The sequence below is a fragment of the Carcharodon carcharias genome, chromosome 13 (genome assembly GCF_017639515.1).
Source record: "Carcharodon carcharias isolate sCarCar2 chromosome 13, sCarCar2.pri, whole genome shotgun sequence".
Classification (NCBI taxonomy): domain Eukaryota; kingdom Metazoa; phylum Chordata; class Chondrichthyes; order Lamniformes; family Lamnidae; genus Carcharodon; species Carcharodon carcharias.
The window spans coordinates 26583558-26611290 of NC_054479.1; the positions used below are offsets into that span (position 1 = coordinate 26583558).

The following is a 27733-nucleotide window of genomic DNA, read 5'->3' on the forward strand; positions in this document are numbered from 1 at the left end:
GTGTGGCCTTATGGGGAGAGTACATGCACTCCATAAGAGGCCAATAAAAACTTATGTCAGTTCTCTCGTGTGAGACTCTTAACCATAATAATTAGCTTCAAGGTACCCAAATGACCAAAGCAACAGAATCAATGGGTAATACTGTAAGCATACCTTTTTTTACATCCGAGGCCAAAATATCCAGCCGGACACGTCTCCCTGCAGTACCTTCCTCTGTATCCAGAATAACACGAGCATGATCCATCGGCAGGGTTACATTTCCCGTGCAAGCACAGGCAGCGTTCACATCTCGGCCCCCAAAATTTCTCCTTACACTGACACCTTCCCGTCATCTGGTCACAAGGCGAGGTGTTACAGGAGCACTGATTGTGGCAATTGCGCCCCCACCAGCCCGCCTGGCAGATGCACTTGCCCGTTTTGGGGTCGCACTGAGAGTTGGGGCTGCAGTAACAGAGGTTTGAACAGGTGGCGCCCCACCGGCGTGGCTCGCATTTACACTTCCCAGTATCCTGGTCACATTTGCCATAGTGGCACAGACAAAGTTTATTGCAGGTTGGCCCCCAGCGGTTCGGGTTGCAGGTACATTTGCCAGTCACATCAGCGCAGCGCCCGTTTGGGTGGCACAGACACATCTCCTTGCAGTCCGGACCCCAGAACCGTTCAGGACATTCTGAAAAGAGAAAAGACCACAGCTTAAGCCGCTCTTAAGGAATGACTTCACAGTTGTGCTCTGTGTTTCTCTGTGCGTTGTTTTACAAGCAGTTGCAGTTTGACACCCACTGTATCTACGCAAGGAAAAATTGAGGGCACAAAAAGGCCATTCAGCGAATTGAAGCCCATAGTCTGGTATTCTAAGTCTACCATTATGACATCTAACTGTATTTTGAAAGCCTTTTCACTTCATTACCTTGATTTTAAAATTCTTATCCTTGTTTTTAAATCCCTCCATGGCTTCGGCTCTCCCTACTTCTGTAATCTAAAATCCTTCGAGTTGTCTACTTCTCTAAATCTAGCCTCTCGCGCATCCACTAATTTAATCACTCCACCATTTTTGGCCATGCTTTCAGCAGCCTAACTTTAGAATTCCCTCTCTGCTTCCTCTACTCTCTACTCCTTTAAGACATCCCTTAAATCTTCCTCTTTGACCAAGGATTTGGTAATTTGTCCAAAAGTCACCTTTAATTACTTCAGTGTCAAATTTTGTTTGACAATGCTTTGTGACAGGCCTTGGGATGTTTCAAACCATAAAGAAACTATTATAAATGTAAGTTGTTGTTAGATGTTAGATTACACCAAACGTTTATTATGCTTCAGTAAAGAAATACCCACTGTGATGTGATTTAAATTTATTTTTCACTTATTTAAATATATGTTCTCAACCCCTATAGGCTCTACATCTACAGGTAACAATCTGAGTACACCTTTCCAATGCCAATCATTGGAAGAGATCTCTAGACTGAGCTAAACTGGCGCTCCATTGTTCAATAGCAGATCCCGCCATACTTGGATTCAAACATGTTGCTCCCCTCTGCATCATTTTCACTATGTGTACATACTTTTTGAAATCTGCCAACTATAGGAACATGAGGAAGAGCAGTAGACCATTCAGTCCATCGAGCCTGCTCCATTACTCAGTTAGATTACGGCTGTTCTGCACCTCAATTCAATTTACCTATCTTTGTTCTATATCTCTTGATCCCCGACCAAATAATAATCAATCAACCTCAGTCTTGAATGCTATAATTATCTTAACATCCACAGGCTTTTGGGGAAGTGAGTTCAAGATTTCTATGACCCTTTGTGTGAAAAAGTGCTTCCTGATTTTTTTCCCAAATAGCCTAGCTCACACTTTAAGGTTATGTCTGCTTGTGCTTAAGTGTGCTAAGGCTTTATAAATGCACTGGCCAATTGCACTTGGAATATTGTGTACAATTTTGATATTATAATAAACACTGTACTGATTGTATCATTTTAAAGCTATGTAGCAATGTAAGCTGTGAGGAGGATACAAGAGGTTGCAAAGGGATATAGCCTGGTTTATTGATGGTGCAAGATGCTGGCAGATGGAGCTTAATGTGGGTAAGTACAAAATGATCCACTTTAGTAGGAAGAATGGAAAAGCAGGACATTATTTACAAGTTGGAAGGCTTTGGCAAATGTTTGTATTCAGAGTGACCTGCATATCCTTGTACACATAACATAGAAAGTTAACATGCATGAACAGCAAACAATAAGGAAAGCAAATTCTATGTTGGCTTTTGTTGCAACTGTGTTGGAGTATAAGAATAAGAACATTTTGCTCCAAATATATGGAGGTTTGGTGAGACCACACCTGTGGTACTGTGCTGTTTTGTTTTCCTCACCTAAGGAAGGATATATATGCCCTCAGTATGGATGCAACAATTAGAATGATTCCTCCAATGAGAGGGTTGTCCTGTGAGGAGAAATTTAGTAGAATGGACCTATATTCTCCTGGGTTTAGGAGAATGAGAGGTGCTCTTATTCAAATGTATAAAATGCTTAGCGGGCTTGACAAGATCCTAATTGTACAAAGTAGACAAGTCCAGTACAAAAATAAGAGTGGTACTGCCAAATCTAGACCCCCACCCCCACCGCCGCCCCCCACCATGTTGTCTAGAAGAATACAGGGGAAGATCAAACAGAAAAAGAAAGCAAACAATAGGCACAAAGAACTAAGCACTGCAGATGCCTAGATGAATATAGGAAGTGCAGGGACAAAGTAAAAAAGGAAATAAGGAAATCAAAGAGCGGGCATGAAAAAAGATTAGCAAGTAAAGTTAAAGATAACTCAAGGATGTTTCATCAATACATTAATGCTGAAAGGTTATTTAAGGAAAAAGTGGGAACTATCAGAGATGAAGATGGAAACTTATGTGTAGATGCAGAGGCTGTGGGAAGGGTTTGTTTACAAAGGAAAGGGAGGATGTAGATATAGTAGTCCAGAAGGAACACTGCAAGATATTGGATGGGATAGTCATAAAGAGAGAGGAAGTACTCGAAGGGTTGAAATCCTTGAAAGTCGATAAGTCACCAGGGCCAGATGGATTGTTTCTGAGGCTAATGAAGGAAGTCAGGGAGTAGATAGCAGATGCTCTGAGGATGATTTTCCAATCTTCACTAGGTACAGGGGAGGTACCGGAGGACTGGAGAAATGCAAATGTAGTTCCATTGTTTAAAAAGGGATCAAAGGAAATGGCAAACAATTAAAGGCCAGTTAGTCTTATATCGATAGTGAGCAAATTAGTAGAATCAATCCTGACAGATAGGATTAACTGTCATGTGGAAAGGCATGGACTAGTCAGGGATGGTCAGCATGGATGTGTTAAAGGAAGGTCTTGCCTCACAAATTTGATTGAATTCTTTGAGGAAGTGACAAGAAGGGTTGATGAAGATTGTCCAGTGGATGTTGTGTACATGGATTTTAGCAAGGCATTTGACAAGATCCCACATGGCAGATTGGTCAGGAAAGTAAAAGCCCATGGGATTCAGGATAACGTGGCAAACTGGATAAAAGGTTGGCTTTGTAACAGGGAACAAAGGGTAATGGCCGATGGATGCCCTTGCGAACGGAAAGTTGTCTCAAGTGGTGTTCAACAGGGCTCGGTGTTGGGACCCTTGCTGTTTGTGTTATATATTAACGGTTTGGACGTGAACATGGGGGGCACGATTGGGAAATTTGCAGATGACACAAAGAATGGCCAAGTAGTGGGTGGTGTGGAGGATAGCCATAATCTCCAAAACGATATAGATGGGTTGGTGGAGCGGGCAGTAAAGTGGCAGATGGATTTTAACATAGAGAAGTGTGAAGTCATACATTTAGGGAGGTCAAACAGTTACAGGGATTACACAATAAATGGGAATATACTAAGAGGGGTAGATGAAGTGAGAGATCTTGGCGTACAAGTACACAGGTCCCTGAAGGCAGCAGTTCAAGTAGACAAGGTTGTAAAGAAGGCATATGGAATGGTCTCCTTCATTGGCAGAGATATAGAATATAAAAGTAAGGATATAATGTTGGAATTATATAAAACACTGGTGAGGCCACAACTGGAGTATTGTGTGCAGTTCTGGTCACCACATTACAGGAAGGACGTAATAGCTCTGGAGAGAGTGCAAAGAGGTTTACAAGAATGTTGCCAGGGTTAGAAAAGTGTAGCTATGAGGAGAGATTGGATAAGTTGGGGTTATTCTCCTGAGAGGCTGAGAGGTGACTTGATTGAGGTGTACAAAATTATGAGGGGAATAGATAGAGTGGACAGGATAAAATTGTTTCCTTTGGTGGAGAATTCTAGAACCTGGGGACATAGATTCAAGATAAGTGGCAGGAGGTGTAGGGGGGCATGAGAAGAACTTTTTTTACGTAGAGGGTAGTGGGTGTCTGGAATTCACTGCCCAAGTTGGTGGTAGAGGCAGAAACTCTAAACTCTTTTAAAAACTACCTGGATCTGCACCTAAAGTGCTGTAAACTGCAGGGCAATGGGCCGGGTGCAGGAAGGTGGGATTAGAAAGGGCACCTAGGTGTCCTCGGGCTAGCATGGACAAGATGGGCCGAATGGCCTCCTTCTGTGCTGTAACTTTTCTATAGTTCTAAGAGTAGATGTTGAAGGCTGTTTCCCCTGGCTGGACAGTCTAGAACTGGGGATCATAGTCTCAGGCTAAATTGGTGGGCCATTTACAACAGAGATGAGGGCAAAATTCTTCACTCACAGTCGGGAGTCTTTATGAACTTTCTACCTCAGAAAGCTGTGGAGGCTCAGCCATATGAAGATAAGGCAAGAAAGGGAGTTGATGTAGGATTTCAGCTACCACCTTAATTAATGGCAGAGCAGGCTTGAGGGGCTATATAGCCTAGTCCTGATTCTAGTTCTATTCTTATGTTTTTTATTGTTCTCTCAATTTCCATGTCCAGATTATTTATGTATATGATAAATAACAGCCCCAAACACAGACTGTAGAGAATCACACATCCCATCATTCCAACCTAAGAAACTATCATTAACTATTCTGGCAATGCATCCCAAAATACTATTGCTTTTATAATTACATCTCCACATTGTCTCCATATTGTAAGTGCTGAACCTACTATGACTCCCAGGTCGCTTTGCACTTCTCCTGCTCAACTTTTTAAAAATTTGTTACTTTCTATTCTTCCTCTACCTAGGCCCTTCATTGGACAATTACTTTTTTTCCCTTCCAGTGTGCGATACCTTACGTTTATTGTTGTTAAATATAATTTACAATTTATCTAACCAATGCCATAATAGATATAAATCCTCCTGAAAACCACTGGCTGTATCCTCCGTCCCAACTGCAATTCTTGTTTTACTGCTGTCTGCTGTGTGAAAATAACAGTAAATTGCTAGCAGCAGTCTTCATTTATTCAGCAGGCAAGGATCACCCACTGTGCAACAATACAAAATTACTATTTATTCAGTGGGGCAAGGGTAATTTGCTGTGTAACTGTACAAAATTACAGGTATGTAAGTTTACAGATTCCTCGGCAATCAAAACTGGTGCCCCTCCCACAAGACATTCAAGAGCACGGTGACTCTAGTATAGAAGCTGGACTTGACGCAATGTAAATGGAGTGTAGTTAAACTCTTTTTCAGGGTGAATTTAACCTCATGGATCGTCAAATTGGCACTGGTATAAAGCTAAATGCACACACAGCTAAGAGAAGCTGGATGACTGAGAAGAGTGGGTTAGCTTTGGATGAGATGATACCAACTCAAAACACATTGGGTACAAATGGAAACTGCAAGGTTAATACAAATGAAGTACAAATATAATTTCTAAGAAAACATGATAGAACATTACACTGCTGTCAGATCAGCATTCTGGTACTTTGAGCTCTACTGGATTGTTATACTGCACTGCGCTGTCTGATAGTTCAGCTTGTGGTAGTGATGAACATATTGGAGCTGAACCACGCCTGTCTGGGAAATAGCAAGATCCCCTCTTAGCACACAGGATATGCTCCTGACTTCAGCCATGCTGCTACTAGTGGAGGCTTACTGCCTCTCCACAAACAGGGTGCAATTCCAAGTGCCTCTGTGGGTTGGGTGGAGATCAAAATCAGAGGTGACTGGAAACTGATCATTCACCTCACCTTCTGAATACAGTACATTAAAGTACAGAATGGGGATAAAAATAAATTCTCTGCATTCCAGTAAATGGATTTTTATAATCCATGTTGTCATTAATATTTCAGAGCACAAGCCACAAATTCCAAATTGCAAATTGCCATGCTTATATTGTTAAAACAGCCATTTAGATAATTAAATTTTAAAAGAGGGAAGTTACATAATGGGAATTGCACCTTGATCACATCAGTCAAAAGGAGCAGTAAACCCATATTATGGATCCCTAAGCTACACACAAATCTATACTGGTTTTTTGTTGATTCAGAAAGGTAAGGATGTTGTACAAAATTAAAGTTGATTCATCAGGTTTAGGGTCTCTGTGTGAGTGCACAAGCTTACAATGTATTCAGCATGATAAGTATCACTCACTATGTAAGTGTAAGGGAGTGCTTATTTATTCAAAAGGTTAAGGATCACTCACACTGTAACTGTACAAAATTAAAGTTTGGTCAACAGGGTAGGGGGTCACTCAGTGTGAAGTTGGATGGAGTGGTTGCTTATTCAGCAGGGACCTGATTTCTCAGTTGATGACTGGTTAGTAGTACTAGTTCAATTGGTTTTACCATAAGCATCACCTACTGCTTAATTGGACAAGATTCAGCAGGGTAAGTAAATGTAACTCTAGGAAGTTACTATTTGTTCACAGTAAGATTTTACTCACTAGTCTCACAGTTGGCTCCAAAGTATCCATGCCTACAACGGCATTCGTTGGGTCTGACACAGATTTCATTTGGTTTGCAGGTGAAGTTTCCCTGACAGAGAGCTGGAGAGAGAGACACACACACAGTGGGAGATCAGGCTGGCATAGGTCACATGAAATTATGAATACTCAGAGTCAAGGGTGACTATAATTACTGACCTACTGGACATTCATTGCCTTGCTGTTTCCACCCAGGACAACACTCAACTTCAGTGGAGCTTTTGGGGAAAAGTGAGAGAAAAGGTCTGGTTATTATTGTATCTATATATATGTGTTTGTGTAAGAACTAATCTCTTTTTCTATTAAATCCATTAGTGTCCTGACTCAAAAAGCTAACAATTCTTTCATTGCGAATAAAACAAGAGCAGCTTTAAAACTCCTCTCCCAAATTGCTTTATCGGTTCTTTACCAGTTTACAGACCACACCCCAGTCCCAGTGGTTTCCAGCTATTGCAATAATAATTGTTTTCTGTCTGAGATAACATTTTGAGATTCAGACTTGGGGGGGTGGAAATTCAGACTTGGTGGGGTGGAGATTCAGACTGGAGTGGGTGTGGGGTGCAGATTCAGACTGGGGCGTGGAGATTCATACTGGAGTGGGGGGGGGGTTGAGATTCAGACTGGAGTGGGGGGGGTTGGAGATTCAGACTGGGGCGTGGAGATTCATTCTGGAGTGGGGGGGGGTTGAGATTCAGACTGGAGTGGGGGGGGGGGTGTTGAGATTCAGACTGACGTGGGGGGGTTGGAGATTCAGACTGGAGTGGGGGGGGTTGGAGATTCAGACTGGAATGGGGGGGTGGCGATTCAGATTGGGGGGGGGTCTTGCAGATTCAGACTAGAGTGGGGGGGTGCAGATTCAGACTGGAGGGGGGGGTGGGGCTGGAGATTCAGACTGGAGTGGGGTGGTGCAGAATCAGACTGGAGTGGGGGGTTGGAGATTCAGACTGACGTGGGGGGGTTGGAGATTCAGACTGGAGTGAGGGGGGGGGTGCAGATTCAGACTGGAGTGGGGGGGTGCTGGAGATTCAGACTGGAGTGGGGTGGTGCAGAATCAGACTGTAATGGGGGGGTTGGAGATTCAGTCTGGAGTGGGGGGTGCAGATTCAGACGGGGGGGGGTGCAGATTCAGACTAGAGTGGGGGGGGGGTGCAGATTCAGACTGGAGTGGGGAGGTGCAGATTCAGGCTGGAGTTGGGAGGTTGGAGATTCAGACTGGAGTGGGGGGTGCAGATTCAGACTGGAGTGGGGGGGGGGGGGGCGGTGTTGATATTCAGACTGACCCGTGGGGGGGTTGGAGATTCAGACTTTCAGACTGGAGTGGTGGGGGGGGGGTGGGGGGTGTTGTGGATTTAGACTGGAGGTGGGGGAGGGGTTGGAACTTCAGAACCGGGGACAGACGCGGCTCCTGATCCCATTCCCCGCTCTGACTCTCCGATCATGTTACTGGTGCTTGACGCCTCGACTGGCGAAGTAGAACATTAAAACATAGAACAAATATTCGGGAGAGATAGAAATGATTTGATACGTCATCTCCAGATGTGGGTTTAGAAGGTGTAAGAAGGTAAAAGTTTCGCGTGAGTCCTGATTTGGGGCGCCAGACAAACTTTAACAAATTGCTCATTTCAGGAGACGTGGTTAACAGGTTCCATCGCTTCAGGTCACACTCTTAGCTGCAGATGTCCCGTTCTCCCTCTGTGCATCCGCAGCGGGCGCATTGGGGTACTTGGGGGGGGGGGGGGTGGTGGGGGGGGAAGGTGGTGGTGGTCTCAGGATTCCCTCCCTCCCTCCCCCCCCCCCCCCCCCCCCACCAAATTCCCGATTCCCGACTTCTTACCCCTGTGTCCTGCACACATTCCTGCCGCTAGGACTCAGCTCCTGGCCTCGGCTCAGAGCCGCCACAGCGACCAGAGCAGCCCAGAAGCAGCAGCCGAAACGGGGATCCATTGTGCTGGCAGCCCGGCTCAGCATCCTTCAGAGAAAGTCAGCCTTCAGCCCATCCATCAGTCCAGCCAGCACGCCGCGGGCTCAGCCCCTTGTCATCCCAGCAGAGTGGACCGAGCTGTAAGAGGTTCAGGCTGGGAGCATCCTTCCCAGGGAAAGATGTCAGAAATCCACCAAGTGAAGGAATATCTGCCTTTCAAAACGCCATCCCTTCCGCTCCGATCTATTTCCACTTCTCCATTCTTGAAAAAAAAATGCTCTTTAAAAAAAAACTTTTCCAACTGCAAATCCCGTTATGGCTGTGATTTACTTTCCTCCTTGTTTGAATTATTCTACTGCCCCCAGTTCCCCGGGGCTGCCTGTGACCCTGCTCCGAGGTCGCTCCTTCATTCTCTTGCAGTAAATTATTTTCACACACTCCCAGAAGTTGGAAGAAGTTGTCCACTTTCTCCCCCCAACCCCTCCCTCCCTCCCTCCCCCCCCCCACCCTACCCCTACCACCACCACCACCACCACCACACACCCACCACACACCCACCCGGCTGTGTGCTGGACGGAGAATTTGGCACCGAAACAGCAGCCAGCCAGTCAGTCAGTCAGTCGGGAGAGGGAGGGAGGGAGGGAGGGAGGCAGCTGTCTGCCACTGGGAGTTCCAGCAGGAGGAGCCCAAGGAAGGAAAAGCCCCCACTCTCCCTCTCCCTCTCCCTGGATTCGTTACCTTATTTCTTGCTCAGGGTTTGAGAGCTTTAAAAAAAAGAGGCTGTGTGTCATTCGTGGGGATCGTGTGCTAAACAAAACAGGCACCACGATCCGTCCGAGTATTGTGGGTTTTTTTTTTGCTTTCCTAACTCTCATTGAGGTGAGCTCCCCGCTCCCTGAAGGCAGGACAGTTCCCAGTCGTGTTTAGGGATTGCTCTCCATCGTAGCCCAGACCTGTAAAATGCAGGCTCTGAAACCGTTACAGCTTGCAGTCCAAGGCGACACATCGACGCCGGGCAACAAGACTAGGAAGTGCTGGAGATCCGTCTGTGAGAGAAAACGGTGTAAATTCTTGGGCGGGCGGGGGACGAGCGTTCATGTCAGTTCTGACAAATGGTTAATATAATTCCCACCCCCTTTAAAAACTAGTTACCCTGGTGTCTCTTATTTCAGCTGCCGGTGCATCTGGGATGGTCACCACCTGCATATAATTTTTTTAAATTTCAGATTTACAGATTGTGTTGATATCAGAAATGGGGTGGATGTTGTCTTCGATGGCGTAAAACGGCCTTTTCACATCTCATATATATATAAAAACAAAAAAACTGCGGATGCTGGAAATCCAAAACAAAAACAGAATTACCTGGAAAAACTCAGCAGGTCTGGCAGCATCGGCGGAGAAGAAAAGAGTTGACGGAAAGAGAAAAAGTTTCTTGTTGAGGCGTCGGATGAGCCGAAGGATAAAATGAAACTGGGGGCACGAGCACGCGCAGCTTCTGTTCCTCTCTGCGACAAGATTTCCGGATTTCTCTGTTGCCTTGTTCACCTTCATTGCTTTCCATTTCTCTCCTAGTGTTTGACAAGGTGTTTACTAAAACCCGCTTTCACAGCCATATCTCCTTTCTCAGTGACTGTCTCCGTCTCCGACTTACCCCACATGGATTTCAACTGAAATTCCACCCCTCATGTTTCGAACCCACCCAGGATTACAGGTATCTCCGGGACATAAAACGTTTCTCGGACTGCTGTTCCCGTCACATTCTGAAATCCACTCTCAGTGCCATGCGCCGCCATATGAACACACTCGACCTCTCCCTCCAGCAGCACCGCCGTACCCTTTTTCAAAGCTGCGCGTGCCCCCAGTTTCATTTTATCCTTCGGCTCATCCGACGCCTCAACAAGAAACTTTTTCTCTTTTCACATCTCTCCCGGTTTTATTCTCAGAGGTAGAAAAAGGGGCTGCCGAGTCGCCAACACTCAATTGGCACTTTTTCACAAAGTCAAGATCTACACCTAACACTGTACACAACAGGGCCAAGTGTCCCGGCACTGAATGTACAACGGACCATCAATGCAGTAACTGACTGTTGAAGAAAGCAACTGTCTTATCGCCGGCTGTGTTTACCAGCGGTGCCCAATGACGGAGATCTGAATATGAGTGTGGTGTGCTTACCGTATGTATGTGTATTATTCACTCTCCAATGATGGAAAGCTGTATTGACAATGGCCAGTGATGAGTGTATTTATTATTTTCGCCCAGTTATGAGAGTATGAAAAGCATTATTCGGTCTGTTATTGATCTGCTCAATCACGCACTTAACCCCAGCTCTGATACCCTTCTCTCCAGCAAAGCCCTAACTCTCTCCGACCCTGATCATTCACAGGACTATAAGAACAACAACAGGCCATTTAGCACCTTGAGCCTGTTCCGCGATTCAGTGAGATTGCGACTGATCTGTGACCCAATATCAAAGACCTGCCTTTGCCACATGTCCCTGAATATCATTGGTAAACAAAAATCTATCAATCTCAGATTTAAAATTAACAATTGATTAAGGACCAATTGCAGTTTGCACGAAAGAATTCCAAACTTCTGCCATCCTTTTCTGCAGAAGTGTTTTCTAATTTCATCCCTGAAAGGTCTGGCTCTAATTTTTTTGGCTATATTCACTAGTCCTGGACTCCCAAGCAGTGGAAAGAGTTTCCCTATGTTTCCCCTATCTGTTCCCATTCGTGTCTTGAAAGTTTTAATCAAATCACCTCATAACCTTATAAATTCTAGGGAATACAATCCTAGTTTGTGTAATCTCTTCCTGCAATTTAACTCTTGGAGTCCAGGTACCATTCTGGTACTCCCTCCAAGGCCAATATATCCTTCCTAAGATGGAAGGCCAGAACTGCACGTTCCATGTGTGATCTAACCAGGGCTTTTGTCACAATAATATGACTTGTGCATGAGTGGTAGTAACCTCTTTAATTTCATCATCTGATCAAACATATTAAACTGTTTAAAAATTATTTTCTAAAAGCTAGAAAATACATTGACATAAGGTGGCTGCCATAAGTCACCTGACACCTGGTATTGTAAATTGACTAGTTTCTGGAAAGTTCCAATGTGAATTATGATTCCGACATGCCATGACATCCTTCTATGAAATTCCACACCCTGCTGATGTCAAGAGCTATTTCAAAAGGATTTACTGGAAACTGTGCGAACCTCATATTTGCATTTCTATAAGACTACCTGTCAAGTGCAGACTGAAAGTCTACCAGGATGGCAGCTAAATGGAATTGTGTTTTTCCTTTCTCATTAAGATGGTTAATGAATCATTCAGAGGCTAATGGCTGGGACAGTATAAGCCATGGGACAATGATCACAGTCAGTTCAGACATCAATAACTACTAGGATCATTGTAGGGATAAAGGTCATGTGACTTGAATAACCATTTAAAATCTCTTTTGAATGCAAGATGCTAAAATTGTAGTCTGGAAAAGCTGCCAATGAAGCAATAATGAGCTCCCTTCTCTTCTCTCCCAAATTAAGACCCCATCTCTATTCCAGTTAAAAATCCAGCACAGAGATTGAGAATTATTCATCAAAAGGAACCCTAAGTGCAAAAATCATCGACTTCTGGAAAAGACAGATTATATTTTTTAAGAAGAAATTGTCTCCTGCAATTGCAACTTTATATGGCTTCAACTCCTGAAATCTCAAGATCACCATGGAAAAAGGTCTGCGGCAGCCACAGATACCAGAAAACAACTCATAAACAGTGAACTCTATTTTTTTACCTTTTAGCCTTGAACTTTAATTTGCCTAAGAAAGTAAATACCTACAGTGCAACTTTTAAAGTCCGCATGCTTGTGTGCCTTTGGGTTGCGAAGATCAAGACATGGATTTACCTTTTTAAATATGTTTTATATCTTTACCTGGGTGGGTTTTTAACTCAATAAAAACAAACCTGTTTTTTGTTTTACACTCAAGAGAGCCTGCCAGACTAGTTTCTTTGCAATCAGCAGGTAAATGGTTAAGCACAGGCAATGAGTAAATACCCTCATCCTCCTAAGTTCACAAAAAAGGCCTGTTATGGTCAAGTTTGGAGTGGTAGACTAGGGGAGTCATTTTTATCCCTCCCAGCGTGGTTGTAATACATTGTATGGCTGTAATTTAATTTCTACCCCCTTGTTTTTTATTCTGCTAGTTAAAAATATCAGCAAATCATTAGCCTTTTTTGATTATTTCCTGTACTTCTGTACTTGTTCATGCAATTTTAATGATCTATGTACCTGAACCCCCAGGGTCTCTTTGGACCTCCACTGTTTCTTGCTTTTCACAATTTCAAAAGTACTCTGTTCTATCCTTTTTAAATCTAAAATGGATAACCTCACATCTGCCCAGATTGAAATCCATTTGTCCCAGTTTTGCACATTCCTTAATCTATCAATACCTCTTTGAAATTTTATGCTCCATCTGCATTGCTTACTATGCTACCTGCCTTTGTATCATCAGCAAACTAGGATATGTAGCTTTCTATCTCATAATTTAAGTTGTGAATCAATATGGGGAAAAGTTGAGACCTCAGCACAGATCCTTGCGGCACAACGCTCGTCACATCCTGTCAATTAGAGTATCTGCCCATTATCCCCATCCTCTATCCTCCAGCCATACAGTCAATTTCCTAACCAGGTCAGTAACTTGACTCCAATTTCACGAGCTGCAACTTTAGCTAAGAGTCGCTTATGACGGACTTCATCAAATGTCTTCTAGAAATTCATATAAATAACATCCATAAACATTCCCCTGTTCACCACTTTAGTCATCTGTTCAAAAAATTCCCCCTGCTACAGCCGCCATCTGCTCTCCCTTAAGCCCAAGAAAAGTATGTTTTGCATATTTGGTTATGCATCAGATCTGCCTTGACCACATTCAGCTGAATCAGGCCCTGCTCTCTGTCAAAACCATTCACTACTCCAGGGTCATCCTGGAATACAAAAATAAATTGGCTTTTCTCCACTACCAGTGAGCTCCTTAAATCCCTCACCCTCGTTCCTTCCACTCTCATCTCTAACAGCAAATGCAAGGAGCTCTGGAATTCCTTTCCTAAAACTTTCTGCCTCTCCATCTCTCTCTGTCCTCCTTCAGCCCTCCTTAAAACCTACTTCTTATTCCAAGTTTCAAGTCACCCATCTTAATATCTCTTCTTGGCTTAGTATAATTTTTTTGTTTGATTACCCTCCCGTAAAATGCCTTGAATTGGTATGCGGTTATGAACATTCCATGTCAGGTGTTGAAATACCTATATTCTTACCATCCCTGCATCTGCCTGCATCAGTCCTGACAGTTTCTTGTGATGGTGTCAGCAAAGGTATTTTCCTCTTAAATTTTGCATGGCTTCATGTTGATGCATAAATCCTATTCGCTGTTGTGCCTCACACTGCTGGAGGGCATAATGTTTTAAGTAACTCCTTGCTGCAACAATCTCTTGGATTCAGGGTTGAGATGGGATTGGCTTATTACCCTAAGAATGTTACCATAGACTAGTATTTGTAAAACCCATTCTTGGTTATTTACAGATCCATGTACATCTCAGTACTCTACACAAGGTTGCACTTCTGCTTTCCACCAAAACTCGAGTCTCTTAGTAATTTGACATTGCATCATAGTTACATCAGTAGCAGGTGCTCCTGATGTTAACCCTTTACTCTACATCTCCCCCCAAGTTTTTATACCAACTATAAACATCCTCCTACATCTCCCACCAAAGTCTAAGATTTCACAGGGTTAGCCTCTGTGATGCCTTGACCAATATCCCTGATCTGGTCCTGATTTCATTGCGAGGTTGAGGATGAGCTGCATTCTCTTGTTGTTCAATAGCTGGGTGGCTGTTGAGTTTTGACTTGTTTCTGGTTCCTTGTCTCCGTCCAGATCTAAACAGTATATCCAAGGTTCCATTGGTTTCCTTCCCAATTATATCAAGGTTCTTCAGTTCCTTCTGATATTTCCCTGGTCTGACTCAATTCTATAAGAAATCGGTTGCGGAACTGTTTCTATTATGATGCCTTCTTTCTGTTGATTCACACTCTCTCCCCAACTCTCTGTATGGGACCCCTTTCAATTTACAAAGGCCCCCAGCTCTCCAACAGGTGCCTTAACTGATGGGCACATGTGTGCAGTCAATGGCTCCTTGAGTCATTGGAAAGGCAGCAATAGCAATGAATCCTCTGGATTGCTCTGCCTGGCTGTCCTTGTCTGTCTTGTAATATATAAATGTGTTGACCCTTCTGAACAAGGCATCTGTCACAATCTTCATGCAGCTGTGTGCTGTAGATTGTGACACTCTGCAAAGATCTCCCACAGACCCTGGAATGAACTTGAGGCATAAAAATTAAGAGCAACTGTTACCTTTAGTGCCACTGACATTGGGTGCCTGCCTACCTCTGTTGGAAGCTATCTCAAGGCCTATCGTGTGACATATTGAGGTCACTGTCTCCCTTGAGAGGTGGAGGCACTGGATCTTGGCCATCTCAAGGTTGCTGGATCTCAGCCTGTATACCCTTCCAAGAGGGTATTGGCACCTTATCCTGCCCCTTCTCCCTTGCAATGCTTGTTGGCCTTCAAACCCTACAGATTGTACCTCTCAGTTTTGAGGGCAGACTCTATTACGGTGCCTGAAAGCTGGCCCCCTCCTCCTCATCTGATCAAGTCCCTCCAGCAGAATAAACAATGCACATCTCAAACTTTCTGCTAGGCAGAGGTTTGACCTTAATTAAGATGAGGACTGTCTGCAAAAACCCTCTGAAACAATTTAAGCATCCTAAACTAATGTCAATGAACAGTATGTTTCACTAAATAATTAATAATGCACAGGCTCAGAACTCAGTTTTGAACTCCTACCTCCTCACCTTCTATCCCTTCTGGCCCCTATATCCTGCTCTCGATCCAGAAAGTTGAAAATCGTGATTCCTGCCTGCCCATTTCGCTCTTGTGCCAAGCATGAAAATGAATGTTCCTCTTATAATTGGAGTCAATTGGCCCTTTAATTGCCTTATTAGGCCCTTTAACTGTCTGCAGGTGGTCTTCCAATGTTCGCCCACACCTGGCATAACCTGGCGATGTGGCGCAATGACATCGGGAACCCCTTCCAATGTCATTGCATGCTATTTAACGCTGCAGTAAGACTGCCAGGACCATGCATGGGTCATGTAAAATTTTGGCCCATATTCCTGTGCAAGGTTGTAGAGCAGTGTGTTAACAAACTGAGGGTCATTGTTTGACAGCAGGATATCATGTATTGCAAAGACTCTTCTTAGCGATTGTAGTAATTATGGTTTTACTTCGTGTGTAATGAACCCTTAAGGATAATGCTTGTTAGGGAAGATCACATGATCTGGAATAACAAATAGGAGAGTTGCGTGGGCTACCTCGGCAGTCAGTGTAGAGATAGAGTTGAAGTTGAAAGCAAATGTGTAGTTGCTGCTCAGTATATTGTAAATAAACTTAATGCTTCCACCCATGAAGGGTCTGCAGATAACTCTGTCATCAATAGAGCAACCCTTACAACAAGCTGATGTTGAGGAAAAAACAGGACTGAACAGAAGAAATCAAGTTAGATCGGCACTGTACCTCACCCAGTGATTGAAAGTAGCAAGCTCCATGAGAATTGAAGTAGTTATCCCAACTCAAAATGCCACAATTTGGGACAATTGATCCTTTTGAACTTGCCACAGATGATTGGTCTCATTACATAGTATGCCTTATGCTCTTTCTCCAAGCGAACAGGATTACGGAGGAAGAGAAGAGGCGAGCAATCCGCTTGCATACTTGTGGGAGCAAAACCTATGGGTTGATTCAAAGTTTGATAGCATCCAGTGCACCAGATTTGAAAAATTTTGATGAATTGATGAACCTCGTGAAGGGTCATTTTCAACCAAAGCCCTCGGTCATGATACAGAGGTTCAGATTTAATTTGTGAAATAGAGCTCTGGGTAAGATAATTGCATGCTACATGGCAAATTTGAAACAGCTAACAGAACATTGAGAGTTTGGCACAACTCTAAACAACATGCTCAGAGATCATTTAGTTTGTAGCGTAAATGAGGACACTATTCAGAAAAGATTATTGTCCGAAGTGAATTTAGATTTGAAGAAGGCGCTAGAAAGCACAGTAAGAGATTCAGAAGCAATATAGGGTGCACAAAATGGTGCCATTCTCCACATCAGGTGGGAAACCCTAGCTGAGAAAGGTGCGAAAATGCAATACTCAACCGAGAAGTGGGATACAGCCCCCACGAGCCAAAGAATAAAGAAGAGTAACTCGCAGCAAAATCGAAGAATAATTTTAATAGAAGTGGAAACAAGCAGTCTTTTAGCAATTGGCAGATTTAAAAAATCGAATGCTACTATTGTCACAGAAATGGACATACAATGAGGCAGTGCAAGGAAAGATTCAAGCAGGCTTGTAAACAAAAGAAGAAGCCTAATCAAATCTACAATGTAGAAGAGCCTGAAACAACAAATTTGGATATTTACTCATTGTTTAATCTGGAAGTTGGAAAGACAGAGCCAACGTTTGTCACAGTGAAAGTAAATGGCAAACCTGTTAGAATGGAAATGGACACAGGAGCCTCTGCTACAATAATTGGGGAACTACCTTCAGGTATTTGAATAATGGTGAACAGCAATTAAGTTTAGAAGGACACTTTGGACTTTTCCTGGGAACAATATTTCTGCTCATTGTCAATGCCCATTCGAAATGGTTGGATGTATGTGAGGTGAAGTCACCAGTGTCAACTGCTACAACTGAAAAGCTACGTCAGAGTTTTGCCATTCACAGACTACCAGAAGTAGTCATTTCCGATAAAGGCACGAGTGCTGAGTTTCCACTGTTTATCAGCCTCATGAGTATCACTCGTGAAAACTGCACCATACCACCTTTCCTCAAATGGACTGGCCGAAAGGGTGCTTCAAAGGTTCATGACAGGCATGAGAAAACTAACTGGTGATTCTTTGGCAACCAAGCTAGCACCCTTTCTTTATCATTACTTGACTACTCCTCACACAATAGCAGGTGTCACACCTGCGGAGTTATTGTTGAAATGTCATCTCAGGACGAGATTGAGCTTAATAATGCTGAATTTAGAGGGGATGGTGGAAAGGAGTCAGGGAAGCCAGAAAACTAGGGGCATGGACAGGGTGGATAGGGAGCAGCTGTTCCCCTTAGTTGAAGGGTCAGTCATGAGGGGACACAAGTTCAAGGTGAGGGGCAGGAGGTTTAGGGGGAATGTGAGGAAAAACTTTTTTACCCAGAGGGTGGTGACAGTCTGGAATGCACTGCCTGGTAGGGTGGTGGAGGCAGGTTGCCTCACATCTTTTAAAAAGTACCTGGATGAGCACTTGGCATGTCATAACATTCAAGGCTATGGGCCAAGTGCTGGTAAATGGGATTAGGTAGGTAGGTCAGGTGTTTCTCACGTGTCAGTGCAGACTTGATGGGCTGAAGGGCCTCTTCTGCACTGTATGATTCTGTGATTCTGTGACTGGCTTAGTCGTGAAAGGAAATTTACTGTGGGAGAACCAGCATACATGAATAACTTCGGGGAGGGACCAAAGTTGTTCCCGGGTGAAATAAGTGCGGTGACTGGACCTCAATCTTACCACATAGAGGTGGAAGGCTGGATCATCTGTAAACATGTGGACCATTTAAGGAAGAAAGAGACAAATAACCAAGATTTGGTTCCGCCAGTGATCATGACCAGGTCTGTGTGTCCTGTTGAGAATACTCAACCCAGGGCAGACATGTCTGCTGTTTCTGTAAGAGTTGAGGATACAGAACTACAAGTGCCCACCGAAGCACCTGATGTTCAGGCAACTCCGGAGAAGGAGGTTCCTGACAAAGAATCTGAAGTTGTGGAGCTGCAATGTTCCACACATACCAGGAAACCACCTGAAAGACTGAACTTGTAAATTCCTTATCAATGTGTAAATATTATGCTGTCTTGAAAAATATGTACTTGTAAATATAATATGTATAGCTGAGTTAAAGGGGGAGGAATGTAGTAATTATTGTTTTATTTAGTGTGTAATGTACCTTTAAGAATAATACTTGTTAGGGAAGATCACATGATCTGTAATAACCAATAGGAGAGTAGCAGGGGCTACCTCTGCAGTCACTGTAGAGATAGAGTTGGAGTTGAAAACACACTTGTAGTTGCTACTGAGTATATTGTGAATAAAATTAATGTTTCCACCCAAGAAGTGTCTGCCGATCAACTCTAACATCAATTGTATCAACTCGGCCACCCTTACAACAGTGATATAATGACAGCCTCTGCCATGGTGCTATGCAGTCTACTCACTTGAAACCATCTGGATCAATGATGATGATGAAAACTTTGCCTCTGAACTCAAATAAATCCATTCCCAGGTCTGCCATGGCCTCAAATGAAAAGTGGAGGGTGCCACTGGTTCACTTTGCTGTTGGCTATTCACAGCACATGTAAGGCAATTCATTATTAACTCTTCAAGGGAATAACTGATGCTTGGCCACAAGACTGACTACTGGGCTGTTGCTCAGCATTTCACTATTCCCAAGCGACCTAGATGGATTTTCTGGAGAACATTGAGTCAAAGTTTTTTAGGGATGACTAGTCTGTCATTGAAACTAAGAAATCATCAATGATTATTCAATGTTTTATCTGTTTGAAGTACTGCCAAAGTACTGGGTTCTTAGGGGTATACCCCAGCCATCCATTCTGGCAATACTCCTTTTGATGCACTCATCATTTTGCTGTTGTGCTTGCTTATCTCTTATAATCTCTTTTCCGTGACTGGTTGTTGCTTGGTAATGAGCAAAGTATATGCTTCCACTTCCTCAATAACATCTTCCAGTTTGACTATTTCCACTGATATTTTTGACAATGCATCCGCTGCCATCTGGTACTTCACTTGAACATAATCAGTAAATGAATCATATCTCAAGAATCTCAGTCTAAAACATTAAATTCTAGGTGGCATTTTTGCAATTTCCAATAGGCTAAGAATAGGTTTGTTATTGGTTACAATTTTAAACTTTAATCCCATGATATAATCAGAAAGCTTCTTTCTCAATGACTGCATACCTTGTCTGTGTCCATGAGAGATCTTGAGTTGTAATAAACTGGTCTTCTTTGTCCATCTTTTTGAACTTGAAACAACACTGTGAGCAAGTCTTTAGATGATGATCAATAGCTACAATTGTTGGCAACTTTGGATCGTAGTGCGCTGGAATTTCTGGTGAAATTAGGAGATTTTTGACCTTGTCAAAAGCATTTTGCTGGTCCGCATTCTGGCTCCACTGTTGACCTTATCTCAACAGCTGTCATAATGGCTCGTTGATTTCTGCCAAGTTTGGTAGGAACTTGCCTACTTAGTTGGCCATCGCAAGGAACCTATGTAATTCTGTGATGTTTTTAAGCTGTTGGAACTCTCTAATGACCTTGGTTTTCTGCAGATGAAAGCAAAATACTGCAGATGCTGAAAATCTGAAATAAAAACAAAAGTTGTTGAAAAACTCCAGCATACGGACTCAAAACATTAACTCAGTTTCTCTCTCCACAGATGCTGCCAGACCTGATAAGTTTTTCCAATATTTTTTATTTTTGGTTTTCTGCAGGTTGGCTGTAATTCCCAAAGCTTGCACAATTTGCCCTACGAATTTTATCATAGGCTTTGCAAATTCACATTTGTCATTTAATATCAAATCTGCTTCTTGTAGGACTTTGAGGCTGCTCTCACTCAACGGTCATGTGCTTCCTTCGGTGAACTATGTACGAGAATGTCGTCCATATTGCACATTGCACATTCCATATCTCCCAGGGTCTGAAACGTTGTTCTTTAGAATATCTCAGGTGCAGAAGCAATTCCAGATGGTAACCTGTGAAAACATTAATGACCCAAATGCAGTGATAAAGCTAGTTAGCAATTTGGATTCTTTGCCCAGAAACAATTGCTAAATGCTGCTGTTAGCATCCAATTTTGTGAAGAGGGTGCTTTTTGCTAATTTGGTGAGTCTTTAACCCACTGATTTCATCAGTTGGATCTTGTGCTCTATTGACTTGTTTAATTGAGTTCAATCCACACAGATCCTAATTGAACCATTAGACATTGATACCGTGACTATTCCAGAACACCTCTTCATCGATTTGGTTACTGGAGTGATGGCCCCTTGTTATAACATGTGTTCAATCACGTTCTTAACTTTGTTTAAGAGCAGTGAGGGACATTTTTCACTGTGAAGAGACATATAGGCTTGGCATTCACCCTTAGGGTTTTGTGATATTCTTAGCTATCCTAAGCCTGAAAATAGAGATGGGAATTCATTCCTGAATACCTCACTAGACTGCTTGTCAGCAATTTCATCAACCTTGTAAATGAGTCTCTGCTACAAACATGCTTTTCTGGTCAGTAATGATGACTCCTTCTTCTTTAACACATGCAGGTGTTCCACAATTTCTTTATATTTTTATCTTAATTTTGTCAAGTGTTGGCCAATTACTTTTAGTGTACTCTCTCCTGGACCTTGCAACTCTATGGTGGATGACTGTGATGTGATTTTTTAAACCATTTAACATTATCAGATAACACTGAAACACCTGCCCCAGTATCTAGCTTGAATTCTGTGGGTGGCCATCGACTTCTAATTTAATATTCCAGTAATTACTTTCTGTTTCATTAACATCTCCAAAGAAGGTTATTTGCTTTTTGCTATGGCTGTTCAGCTTCTTGAATTTTACTTGGTTCCATTGTTATCTCTTTCTTCCTTTGAGCTATAGGAATTTTGGACCTGCAGGCTATTTTTAAACATACTAACTTTCCACATTTGTGGCACTCAGCTCCCTCTTTTGGGCATTCTTTGTGCTTGTGTAAGGTTTTTCCACCACACAGTGGGCATCTCAGGATGATGGTTAGAACATTTTTTCCCAATTTCGTGGACTTTTGCTTCACTGTGCTTTTTTTTTGTCCGACCTATTGAATGGTTTCATTAATTTTTTTCCCCCCAGGGCATCCCCACGACCCCATGAACAGCTGCTCTGCTTTGCTTCCTAAGCACGGTCTGTTGCGCTATTTTTACAGCTTTTGAGAGAGATAATTCTTCTTTCATTTGCAAAAGATCTAATAGGATTTCATCTAAGACCCCAACCACTATACTATTGTGTACTAATTCATATCAGAGGATCCCATAGTTGCAATTCTTCATGAGTCTGTACAGGTCATTTATTAATGAGTCTATGGAGTTGCCCGATTTTTGCCTGCTCTTATTCAATTTCACTCACTCAATGATCACATTTTTTTGAGCACTGAAGTATGAATAGAATGCCTGGAGGACTTCCTCATGTGAGTTTTAAGCCTCATCGATGCCCTGTCTTGCAATAGCATTGTCTGCTATGACTCCTACTACATAGCGTAAAGTACTAACCTAATCCTTCTGTTCTTCCTTATGCAAACCTGAAGCTGCTCTCCATCTGGAGAATCTCTTCCTCCAATTGTCCCAGTGTTGAGCCTTCAGCACTTCAGAACACTTCTGGGAGTGACAATGTAGACTCCATGCTTACCCTAAGCTCTGGGTCTGTTGCTGCTTCAGTACTTTAGCTTGTAGATTTTGATCTGTACTCACTGCTGGCTGGATCTGGGTCTGGGCGTCTACTTGGATCTGCACACGGATGCTCCATTCTCAAGTCAGTCTTCAATATTTTTTCTCCTTGTCCTTTTAACAAGGATTTGTAGGTCTTTCAGATCTGCAGCCTTCTCTTTGAGCTTTTCTGGAGCTTTACGCTGTAAAGAACATATCTTTTGATTTTGTTGGACTGTTGTAAAGAACATATCTTTTTATTTCTGCTGGACTATGGACTAAAATTACAATGGCTGCAGTTTGAAAGACATGTCTACTGGAGCGGTGTAAGGGATATATACAATGTTGCTGTCCTGGAATAGAATGTGCCATGAAAGACAGGATGGTGCCGAGGTGGAGTCTATATGTCTCTTCACAGTGAGGAATGTTTCTTACCACTCTTAGACAAAGTCAAAAGTGAGACTGAACACACGTTATAACAAGGGGCCATCATTCCAGTAACCATATCGATGAAGAGGTATTCTGGAATAGTCACAGTACCAATGTCTAATGGAGAATTGCCTGGCAACAACATTTTAATTAGCTCCTGACTGGGCGACTAGGATTTGTGTGAGAGCAGTGCAACATATCTCTTAGCCTGAAAGGAAAAAGACCTAAAATTGTCTCCTGTGTGGGTCAGATTCCAGTAATTCTACAATAGCTAGCTGGCTTTTTCTCCTCATATCTCTATAACCTGCTCTCTCTCTGAAAACCCCTGTCAAGAGGGAAAGGGGAAAAATCACCGTTAGAGACATTGAAAGTTAAGTGCTCAACCAATGAACTGAAGATCAAAAGTGATGGGAAGACCACCTCATGTCATCAACAAAGAACTGGAAGGAATTTGGAAGCCATCGATCAAAATCAACCCATCGAATCCTGTACTTCAGAACGGGTGCTATTGAACTGTTTTATCCCACTCTTAAAATCCATATTTTTGTGTGTCGTCTGTGTCTTGCATGTGTGTGCATAGGGATTTAAGAAGGAGTAGAGTTTAGGTTATAGAGTTAGAAATTAGCAGTTCATATTTCTTTTTTATTCCACTGGTTGAAGACATTTTTTGCAATAAACAGATATTTACTTATTAAGTTTACAAACCTGACGCTTGTATTCTGTTAACCTAAATTAAACAGTTAGGTGGGCTGATCAAATTTTTTCACATTTGTTGTGGCTCAGGGAGCAGTGGGGCTTGATATTACAGCACACTATCCTCAGTGAGTCATGACAAAGTTTGGGGGCTTGGGTCAGGGATATTTTTGAACAAAAAACAAGAGTGAGTTGGGTGTAGATTTAATAAGCAATAAAAGCTATAAGAAGACACCAGGTATCAAAAATAAGATGGCACTGGAAACTGCTAAAGCTTTCCTGCAAGTGGGAGAGATGTCCCTGACAATTTTACAAGGGATTCCAAGAGCCAGGTTAAGCGAATTGGCAAGTAAATTAAGAGTAGGATTGCCTACCAAAGCTAGGAAGGCAGGGATAATTGAAGGTATAGCACAGCATTTAAAGTTGGAAGTGATACCTGACACTAGTGAGTCACAAAACAAACACAAAAATACCTGGAAAAACTCAGCAGGTCTGACAGCATCTGCAGAGAGGAGCACAGTTAACATTTCAAGTCCGTATGACTCTTCAACAGAACTAAGGAAAATTAGAAAAGAAGTGAAATATAAGCTGGTTTAAGGGGTGGGTGGGATAGGTAGAGCTGGATAGAGGGCCAATGATAGGTGGAGATAACCAAAAGATGTCATAGACAAAAGGACAAAGAGGGTTTGACAAGGTGTTGAAGGTGGTGATTTTATCTAAGGAATGTGCTAATAGGTGGCATAATAAGTGACTAATGAGTCACAGCTGGAGGTAGTGAGACTTCAGTTAGAAATGAAGATTTGAATTTGAACAAGCAAAGAAACTAAGAAAACTTGAATTGGAAGCAAACAAGGAGGAAAAGGAATTGGAAATGAAAAAAAATGGAATTAGAGGCAACAAAAAAAGAAAGGGCATTCCAAAGGGAATGGGCAGAAAGACAGGAGAAAGAAAGAGAAAAAGAGAGAGTGAGAGAGAGAGAGAAAATTGCAGCTTAGATTCTGGCAGTTAAAAAAGAGACACCAGTAGGTGAGGCAGGACTTATTTCCAGATCAGAACCCAGTGGGGAGACGTTTAAATTTGTACAAGCTCTTCCAAGGTTTGAGGAAAGGATATTGAAGCATTCTTTATTTCATTTGAGAAGATAGCTAAACAGACGAACTGGCTAAAGGAAAACTGGACGTTACCCATGCAGAACAAATGACTAGGTAGAGCACAGGAAATTTATGCTTCACTATCAGAGGAGGTTTCTAGGGATTATGATATGGTGAAAAAGGCCATTTTGAATGCATATAAGTTGGTCCCTGAAACATACAGACAAAAGTTTTGAAATTTAAGGAAACAGCCTGGGTAAACTTACATCGAATTTGAAAAGGTTAAGCAAAGTAATTTTGACAGGTGGAAATGAATATTAGGAGTTGAAACTGCTTGAGAAGTATGAAGTTTTTAGACAGACCATTGTCTTGGAAAAATTTTTAAAATTCCCTATCTTCTGTAATAAGAACGCACGTTGAAGACCATAGGGTTGCAACTGCTAGACAGGCAGCAGTAATGGCTGACGATTATAAGGCTCATCCATAAAACTAAACCTTTTTTTCCATCATCCCCATAAATTTGAAAAGGATAGAAAATGGGAGAGTGAAAGGAAGGTAAGTAGCCAAGGTAAAGAATGGATAGCTGGGAATACCTTGAGATCTCCTCCCCAGATCAAGAGGGAAGGTACTGAGGGTGCAAGCGAAACTCAAAGGCCTAAGTGTTTCCATTGTAATAAAGTGGGACTTATTCGTTCAGAATGATGGAAGTTGCGAGGGAAGTCCATGAGACTTATTGGAGTTCATAAGAGTGAGTCCAAAAGGGAACTCAAAAAGAAAACGCCACAGATCAAACTGTAGCTTTAACTACAATAAGGGACTGGAGGGTTTTTTTTGGAAAAATATACTTTATTCATAAAATATCTGAAAGATCATTACAAAACATTTCTAAATAGCCATCACAAAAAGTGCAATCATATTCAACTTTTAGACATGGATCATGAGGTGCTTTAATACAATCAATGAATTTTACTGTCATTTCACTGTCAGGCAGTGCAATGGTATTGGAGTTATTGACATACATCATGTTGCACTCTGAGGTGCTTCAATACAATTATAATAAATTTAGTATTCACTACATACATTCATTGTGAGTCATACAACCCGAGGGGTCTATACAATTTCGAGCCCCTCAGTGCACTATGGCTTAGACAGCGACCTTTCCCCATTGCAGTGGCTGGTCCATGCTTTAATGCATCCCTCATACTGGAGGTAAACACTGCTGTGAACACAGGTAAAGTGAATAAAGTAGATGAAAGATATAAACGTTTTTTGTCTAAAGGGAAGGTAACCCCTTTTTCATCAAATGATGCAGCTAAATCCTTAACTATATTAAGGGGCACAGGAACTACACAAACTCTTTTGCTGGAGAAGGACTATCCAGAGAGTTCAATGAAAGCTAAAGTATTGGTAAATGGGAAATTGGCTCAGCAGATTGGAGTGGGTCAAAGCAGGGCTGTATTTGAACGGAAGAAGATGATTGATAAATCAGTGACTGGACCCGATCTTCTAAGGAGTGACAATTGCCTTCGCCACGCCATTCTGCTCCTTTTTTTTGCACTAAACTGGAGCCCCACATTCCTGGCTCAGACTTCTAAACTGGTCCTCTTCAGACATGCTTGTTCTCAGACTCCTTGCTCATAGTACACGTATGTCAGGGGAAGCCAATCCACCCTGTATTTTGTTATGTCTTCATTTACTAACACACTGAAAAGCTTTGGGACATTTAAATAGCCTTTCACTGTGTTAGTGCCTTTCACTGCTAGTGTAAGGTAAGTGGGTAAGTGAGTTGGGTGGGTAGAGTGATGGAGTTGCAGGGTTGGTAGGGAGGTAGGATAGTGCGATCAGGTCAGGTAGGGTCAGGGAGGAGTCAGAGAATCTGGAGGGGTTTGTGAGGGTTGGGTAGGAGTCAGAGGGTCAGGGGGTTCGGAGGATCTGGTGTCGAGAGAGTGGTCAGAGTATCAGGGGCGTTAGAGGGTTGTCGGGGGAGTCAGAGGGTCAGAAGGTGCCAGAGGATGAATGATAGAGCACAGGATAGTTTCTTTTTCAAAATTTTGGAACAGGACATATTGGCCACAATGATCTTTTTCCAGTACTAGGGATTATTTTGTTGCTATAAGGCTCCTAGCTGAATTCCTGCAATTCCTCCTACATGTTGGTTTACAGTGCTAGTCCTAAAGAATAAAAATCAGCCCTTTGTTACTTGCAGTTTGTTTTCTTGAGTTTCATCATTGCAGTGAGAGCAATGAGTCAAAATCAGATCTTGAGTTTACTTTTTCAACTTTGCCATTGGCAAGTTCTGCCCCACCTATAGACTCCGTGTGCACTTTCATATTTCCAATTAACAGTATACTTCCAGCTGCCCAAACTGAATTTCACTTGCCTCAGATTAATGATACAAATCTGTTGCACTCTCTTTCTGAGATCTTGGTTTCCTCCTCTTGGGTCCACTATCCCCCATGTCCATTAGTTTGGTCCCATTTGAAAATGTAACTACAATGCAATGAAATTGCAATTACAGGGCATTGTGTAACTGGAACAGGATAGGATCTGGCAGCAACATTTGGGGGACTCTGGCTCCCTCTTTTCCCCACTGTGACCTAAGTCCCCATATCAATTATATATATATACTTTTCTTCATCCAGTTACTGCTCTTAATCTTAACTGAATTTAGTTTGTAAATCTCATGCAATATTTTTTCCGAAGCCTTTTGAAAGCTGAGGCACACTATTTCTAACCTGAATCGAATGAAGTAAGCTATTGACACATAATGTGGCAGCCTCTGTGAAAAGCCATAAGCACTAAACAGAGAAAGTCAGCAATAATAAAAAATAAATAAGATTCTGCATTTAATTGTCTAATCAGAGCTGTTCAAATTCCGTGCTGAAACCGTACAGATCTCAGCTGGAGGACTGAGTGTAATTCATGTCACTGCAACATCTACAGGCAGTACTATGAAGACCAGCAAGGCTAATCCCAAGTGTCCGAAAGAAGAGCTATGAGGATCATCATGCTAAATTAGAAATGTTCAGCCTTGAAAAAAAATGTTTGAGAGATGATCTCTGATGTATGTATAAGATACTCACAGGAAAACAAAAGTAAACTGGAAACAATACTTTCAGGTAGGCCAGA

At 42.5% G+C, this 27733-nt stretch overlaps 1 protein-coding gene and 1 long non-coding RNA gene across 2 annotated transcripts in view; one reads left to right on the top strand and one right to left on the bottom strand.

Annotated features, from left to right (window-relative positions):
* Nucleotides 1-9265, bottom strand: part of scarf2 (scavenger receptor class F, member 2) — a 99929-nt gene extending 90664 nt beyond the window's left edge. The window contains exons 1-4 of the mRNA XM_041203288.1: nucleotides 8699-9265; nucleotides 7024-7082; nucleotides 6826-6927; nucleotides 154-670 (exon numbers count right to left, since the gene is read on the bottom strand). Coding sequence (XP_041059222.1) covers nucleotides 154-670; nucleotides 6826-6927; nucleotides 7024-7082; nucleotides 8699-8832 — 812 coding nt within the window. The 5' untranslated portion in view covers nucleotides 8833-9265. The remainder of the gene's footprint in view (nucleotides 1-153; nucleotides 671-6825; nucleotides 6928-7023; nucleotides 7083-8698) is intronic.
* On the top strand, nucleotides 8356-12768 carry LOC121286255. The gene is made up of 2 exons (XR_005944907.1): nucleotides 8356-8425; nucleotides 12329-12768. It is a non-coding gene; the product is annotated as an uncharacterized LOC121286255 (long non-coding RNA).
* Nucleotides 12769-27733: the final 14965 nt, after the last annotated feature.